At 41.0% G+C, this 6,988-nt stretch overlaps 1 protein-coding gene across 1 annotated transcript; it reads right to left on the reverse strand.

Moving 5' to 3' along the window:
• Nucleotides 1–235: 235 nt before the first annotated feature.
• On the reverse strand, nucleotides 236–2,100 carry LOC122620784 (probable citrate synthase, mitochondrial). The gene is made up of 5 exons (XM_043798406.1): nucleotides 1,959–2,100; nucleotides 1,704–1,912; nucleotides 850–1,621; nucleotides 366–789; nucleotides 236–307 (listed from the first exon to the last, which is right to left on the reverse strand). Exons 1-4 carry the CDS (start codon nucleotides 1,992–1,994, stop codon nucleotides 376–378), a joined length of 1,431 nt encoding a protein of 476 aa, XP_043654341.1. The 5' UTR covers nucleotides 1,995–2,100; the 3' UTR covers nucleotides 236–307; nucleotides 366–375.
• Between the last annotated feature and the right edge of the window lie 4,888 nt (nucleotides 2,101–6,988).

Here is a 6,988-nt window from a genome sequence, read left to right on the forward strand (position 1 = left end):
ATTAGACACGTTTTTGGAAGAACCCAACATCAAAGCAATGGAAATGCGGTTTACTCAAGCCAACGCCATAATTACAACTCTAGACCAAAATAAGACATTCCATCCCCCAAATTATCTCATATCAGAAATAAAATGCCAAATGTGAGTCCCACAAGCCAATTACAGCATGTCAAACGCATTCATATGGTAATGACATATTAAATATGACTACAACACTTAACGAAACAAAGGAGTATCTTTTTCAATTGTGTATTTGAAATTGCATAGAATAGATTTCACTAAAGAACCATTAGCACGGGTCTAACATCTATTTAGAAAAAAGTAAATAAAATGAAAAGTTATACATAATAAAAGTAAACAATCACCTCAGATTTTTTAGCACTTCTTCTTATCGTTCTTTTTGGCTGCCTTTTTGTCCGCTTCCTTGATGAAATTGCAGATCTCCGTGGAGGAAAACGACTTTGGTCTTTCAATTGGTGCTCCCAAGGCCCGGGACCAAATAAGCTGGGACAGTACTCCCAGCGCGCGAGAAACTCCAAATAGAACGGTGTAGAACTTCAGCTCCTTCAGACAGTAGTGTTGCAGCAGGACGCCGGAATGGGCATCGACATTTGGATACGGATTCGCCACCTTGTTGAGCTTCTTGAGCACCTCTGGCACGATCTTCCACATGCGAGTGACCAGCTTTACGCCCGGATCATCCTTGCAGTGTTTCATGGCAAACTCGTTTTGCAGGACGAACCGAGGATCGGTATCTCGGAGTACGGCATGTCCGTAGCCGGGAACAACCTGGAATATTAGTTAGATTGAATAAACCAATGGGATCTTATATTCCAAAATCAATCCCACCTGGCCTCCTTTCAGCGTATCGTCTATGAACTTCTTTAGCTCTTCATCCGAGGGGTCATCGCCAATAGCCTTCCTAAGCTTTGTCAGCCAAACCAGCACTTCCTGGTTGGCCAATCCATGAAGTGGTCCAGCCAGGCCGCACATGCTGGCCGAGAAAGACAGGAAAGGATCGCTGAGCGCGGTTCCAACCAGGTGGCAAGCATGGGCGGACACATTGCCGCTCTCGTGATCCGCATGCAGGATCATGTACAGTCGCATGAGATCGACGAAATCCTTTTCGGGTAGTCCAAGCATGCGGCAGAAGTTGCCGGACCAGTCCTCCTCATCGTTGACCTCCCGGGAACCCGCGCCATCCTTGAACACGTTATTATAGATGGCAGCCGCCACGGTGGGCAGCATGGCGATTAGGTTCATTGAATCCTCGTAGGAGTATTTCCAGTAGTCTGCACGTTTGGCCCCTTTGGAGTAAGCCTCGACGAACTTGCTCTGTGGATTGAGACAGGCGCTGGCGGCGCACAACTGGGCCATCGGATGCACCCGCTTGTCCATGGAGTCAATCAGCCGGAGGCAATAGCGCGGAACTGTGCCACGCTTCAGCCACTCCTTGGTGATTTGCTTCGCATCCTTCTTCGTGGGCATCTTTCCGCTGACCAGCAGGTAGAAGCATCCCTCGGGAGTGCCTTCATTCGTGCCCTCTTGCACCCTTGGCAGTTTGGCACACACATCCTTGAGCAGTTTTCCGCGGTAATAAATACCCTTGTTTTTATCCAAGCTGGTATAAGAAAAAAAGGAAAGGGAAAACGTATTGAAAATAGGCCGAATTTCAAGCCCATTGAACTTCATGCCAAACATACCTGGATGTCTCGCAAAACAGAAGCGGAAGTCCCCGCATTCCTCCCATCACGCTACTAACACTTATCTGGCCAATAATCTTTTTGCCGTGCAGACACCTGATACCCAAAAACTTTTCCCGTTCTATTGGAATTTTCTTCGCCAACTTGGCCTTTAAGCCTTTGCCACTTTTACCATTTTTGCAATCGGCATATGAACGAAAAGAAACGGCCTAAAAGGAAAGTTAGTGCAGATTCTAGACTATTTATATATATTACCTTGAGGAAGCTTTTGTAGTTATTAGTTTTTTGCATATTGAAAGGAAATATTAAATTTAGAATTTAATGATGAAACGGAATTGGGAAAACACAGATAAATAGGCAGAGATTTTAAACACAGGCTACTTCATGACGTTCAAATACCTTTAATGGATTAAAATATTTTATTTATTCGTATAATTCTCTTCCATTTTCAAATCCATTAGTTCAATAATATCAAGCCAAACTATTTAAGCCTTAGATTCCATTGTGCAAAGCTTCAGCCTTCTCTTCAAAAACAAATGATTTTCTTGTTTCAATCACCAGGGAATCCCTGATTTAAGTGCAATATTATTCCATTATTATTCCATGGCATTTCAATGTGCTCGTCTAAGGCCAAAAAGGCTAAATAGTTGTCCGCAATTTGTCGAGTGTTTCCAGGGACCAACTTTAAGCTACAACCAAAATTAATTCCTGTTTGTTTGTCGCTTAACGAAATTTCTGGGTCATTTGTGTGGCACCAGAAGCCCAGCCCACCCACTGGCACACACACTTTCGCTCTCGACTGGGAAAACTGTGTATGAAATGGCAAAAAATTAAATATCTATTTGTAGTTTTGGGGCATTGGAGAATTGGGGAATTTTACGTTACTTTGGCTCATCTGCCAGAAACAGAGGGCTTTTGTGTGGAGATGTGCAGATGTGGAGTTGTGGGGAATGCGAGTATGAGTGAGTGGAATTGGTACTTTGGTAGCGTTTTTCATCTGCCATTGCCCATTGCGCTGCACTTTGGGGAATTTTTTTGGTTTTTGCCACCATGGCAATTGCTGCTGCTGCCCAGCAAATTTATATTTGTTTGTTTGCCGTTCTGATTTTGTCCAGCTTTGGGGCAATCAGCGCTCAAAGGGGCCGGGCGAGAAAAAAAAAACTATATAAAACTTTTCTTTTAATTAAAACATATTTTACATACACATACAACGGAAACAAAAATCATAAAAAATTTGCAAATAAAACGTATAAATATACAAATATTTTTGCACTGCTTCACTAACAGCCATCAAATGGAAATTAAAACTTTATCGTGCGGTAGATCTCGCCACGCTTTTTGTGCACCTTTTTCCGGCTTGAATTCTTCGTAAATGGGCATTCAGTCAACAAGTATTCCACTCGGACTTTATCCACTCATTATTCCCCTATTTTTTGTGCCATTCAGTTTTGCTTTTTATTAATTAACATTCAATTAGCGAATGCGATTGTGGCCTTGCCGCATTCAAGTGGCGTTTAAGCCTTTCACAACTTTTCGAGCCGGCCATTCAGATATTCAAATGGTACCCAATTCTAAAATTTTCATTAAAATACGATTCATCTTTTTTTCCTGCTGCTTTAGTTTTATCTCCTTTGGGTGCTTTTAGTTAGCAGCACTCAATCGTTTTCTGCCTCGACACTGAAAATTACAATTAAATTTATGCAATGGCGTATTTAAATTATTGTTAAAAAAATGGAAACAACTTTTAATCCATTTAACAGTATAAAAGATATTTTTACCATTTTGGTAATATTTTTAATTCTAAAGTCTTTAGTCAGTCTAACAATTACAGCGTTTTACTTTATGGCCTGTAAGCAAGTAACAAACTTTTTAAAAAGTAGAAAGTAACTTTTTCATATAACTTAGTTTTTTTTCATTTAATTTTTATCACATTTCAGAGATTCTTTTTTAAGTGTCTTGAGATTCAGCACTGCCTTTTCTATGTCCATTTCGCCCTCCATAAATTGACCACTCCGATATTTTTTCCGCTTCGCCTTTGCTGCTCGGTTCATTACAAGTTTAAATAATCCCCCCTTTCCCCACCCCTTTTCGCCTTTTGCCCGCCGTTTTGGCCAGATATAGCGGCAAAGCAGAAGCTTAAAGTGGACAACGCCCTTGAATGCGAAATCGAATTTCGCACTTAAGCAGCTGTCAGCAACGGTATCTATCTTGGCCCAAACCCCACCCATCCGAACACTAGACTCCCACCCATTTTTGTTTCGTTTTGTTGTTTTTTGCTGTGTCCTGGAACTTGCATCAGTGGACAAGTTGCAAGCTGGAAACATAGTAGCGAAAGGTTGGCAGCAATTTGGTTGCCTTAATGCATAATAGAAAGTGTCGTATCCATGACAGCCAAACTTTAAAATGATTTTATTAACTTAACTTTGTTGCGGACCAAAACATACACAAAAGTGAAAGCACTGAGAGTCACTGCGGCTGAGGGAACGTTGTTCCTACCGGACTGTATTTAAGTTGTGGATCTATCCCAGGAGCTTATTTCAGTGTATATATTTCGGATTTATTTCGAGAAACTACGGCAATAAGTATTTCCTGACGAAAGTGCCATTTAAGTTCTGGCAGGGTGGCTAAGATTTCTTAAACTTGAACGGAATGTCATATGCAAATGCAATTACAGTAGTTTCCGCAGCGCTTTCTTATTTTCTCTGTGCCACCCAATCGATGGCTCTGCATTTCGCCACTTGACGGAGATGGAGCGTTCTATGGGGATCCTTTTTCCTTTTACCCACGAACTTTGACGTTTCCACTAATGAAAGTTCGTCCAAATACGTGCGTGCCTGTGTGTGTGTAAAAAGATGTGTTGGAGTGTTGGTGTGTTGGTGTGTGCATGTGTGGGAGTGTCAAGGAGTTTTCGTTTAGGTGGATATTGCTTGGCTTTTGTTGACATCACGTCGAACCTGTTACGAGTGTCAGTTGGATTTTCCCTATTTTCCCGTTGCAGCCCGAACTTCACGTGTCTGAGGTCACGGTGAGTCGATGATTTTGACAAATCGGTAACAAGGACGTGGCCACCCCAAAAGGTCAGAACATACTCTGGTTCGTAAAAAGACGTCGGCAAAACCAAATATCTCAATTTGCCTTCACCGCAGGCAACGAAAGCCTTATTGACTAGGAGACAATACATGGCTAAATTAAAGCTACTCTTGAATATTGTCTTTACCAAATTCTTATAGCCGAAAAAAAAATAAATTTACGTTAAATGGAGTCAAGTGTCCTGTTTGACTCCTTTGATTAATTTCAATCATAGTAAATGCCCTTACTTAATCTTATTTTAAGCATAAACCTTGTTCAATATTAATTTTAACTGACTTTTGGGTATGCAAACAAGTGCCTGTGTTTCTTGTTGTCTGTGGAGCCAATTAAAATATGTACTCTGTAGGTGGGAGGTATGAATCAGCAACTACTTGAGCGTTTACAGTATAAAACGCTTTATTATTTTACTATCGACCTCAGCTCTTGATCATAAATGCAAAGTGCATTGAACACCGGTGCACATGTGCATATGATAAGAATATGTTTAAACACGGGAAATATGGCCATGAATTTTTCATATTTGTACACGCAGAGGCAAACAGACGGCGGACGATTGTAAAAATTCACTCGAGGGCCCTGGCAGCACGTTGATTGTAAGTACAGATTTTTAATTAATGTTTTATTGCCGTTTGGCTCAATTATACATTTAACAGCGTCACTGCTACCTTGCCTGCTTGCATTGAGTGCCTGATTAAATGGCTGGATAAACTCGAGCATAATGAGTAATTAAGCGGTTAAGTGGCACTCATAAAAGCCTAAAGCTTTCCAGTCTCTATAGGTTTATGCCAAGCGCAGTCCGCATGCCGCACTCCGCAGCTCTGAATGGATTTCCTTAAAAATAAAAGCAAATCAAAGTGAAATACATTCAAGCACCATTTGGTCGGCAAGTGTTTGTTGCAGTACCAGAGCAGTGGCAGTGCGGCAGGATCCAACAAGTTATTCAGCTGGCTAAAGACGCTTTTATCTCGCTTTTGCCGCACAGACGGAGCCCAGAAGGAAATGCGACCAAGTGGGAAGCAGTTAACACAACACACATGCGCTTCAACCCACATCGACCCACTTATTCACCCACTTTAAACCCTCTGGCACTCGTCTGGCGAAGCATTTCGCTCTGTCTGTGGGTCTCTCGGCCAAATTGTGTATTAAGTATTTTGAAAAATTTCCCGTAAAATGAAATAATATAAAAAAGCAACGTTGAAACGAGAATGAGGATGCCGATGCGGATGCGGATGAAGCAGCAGGAAGTGGCCACACAAACTCGCATATAGACATACGGAAGCGGAAGCACTCACATTACTCAACGTAGCAGAAGTGGCGCAGTCCAACTTTCAGACTGATTACTGCTCCACCACCAAACCAGTTTTTGGGGACTTTGGCTGAAAGCGCTGAAAAATATAAATTTACTTCAAAGTGAAATAATTGAGGTTCAAGTTTAAACATGTAAGACATTAAGTTTATTGTAACATAAACATAAAAAGTTATTTTGTCAATTGAACAATGCCTAATTGCAAAAGTAATAGAATGAAATCATAGCTAAGTGGGACTTAGTCTCTGTTGACCAGTGTAACAACTCATCAAATAACTTTTCTGATTTAGCGTTTTTTCTTCATTTTATATACCCTTGCTTTGAATACCACAGATACACATCAATTTAGTTTTATGGCCATATCTTACATATTCTACTTGGCCCAAGGGTCCCATTTACGCTGATCCCTTTTGGCATTTGAAGTTATTTATCTGCGTGTTAAGATTTTGAACAACTTGCAGAACGATTTTCCTTGATAATGTGTAGCCAAGTTTTGGTTACCTTAATAAAATGGCCAATTTTATGATGGTTTTTCTACGAATTTCGTATTGAGTATAATTCAGTCAATTAAATTGTTTGACCCTAAGACCAGCAGAAGGCCAATTTTGGGCCAACGAATTGCGTCATTGCGGCAGCTTCTGGCCATTTCTCTTTCCATCTTCACTTTCCTTGAGCTTGTGGCGCATTTCGGCCGCATTCATTCCTCACTTTAAGTCTCGACATTTTGACTCGCAAATTAAAATAAATGGCATCACATTTTTTTCCCCAGATTTCTGCTGTTGTGCTCCATCGCTTTTATCTGTTTTCCTCCCCTTCAAAGTGGATTTTTAAACGACATTAAGTTGACTTAATTCCAACGCCTTAAATTTACCCGGCATCAGTTTCAGTT

Source organism: Drosophila teissieri, chromosome 3R, assembly GCF_016746235.2.
Source record: "Drosophila teissieri strain GT53w chromosome 3R, Prin_Dtei_1.1, whole genome shotgun sequence".
Lineage (NCBI taxonomy): Eukaryota > Metazoa > Arthropoda > Insecta > Diptera > Drosophilidae > Drosophila > Drosophila teissieri.

Bases quoted from the DNA above. Each gene is read 5' to 3' on its own strand.
- LOC122620784 (XM_043798406.1), bottom strand. From the start codon at position 1,994: ATGCAAAAAACTAATAACTACAAAAGCTTCCTCAAG. The intron at 1,913-1,958 runs GTAATATATATA...CTTTCCTTTTAG, and splicing joins ACTACAAAAGCTTCCTCAAG to GCCGTTTCTTTTCGTTCATA. The intron at 1,622-1,703 runs GTATGTTTGGCA...TTCTTATACCAG, and splicing joins CTGTTTTGCGAGACATCCAG to CTTGGATAAAAACAAGGGTA.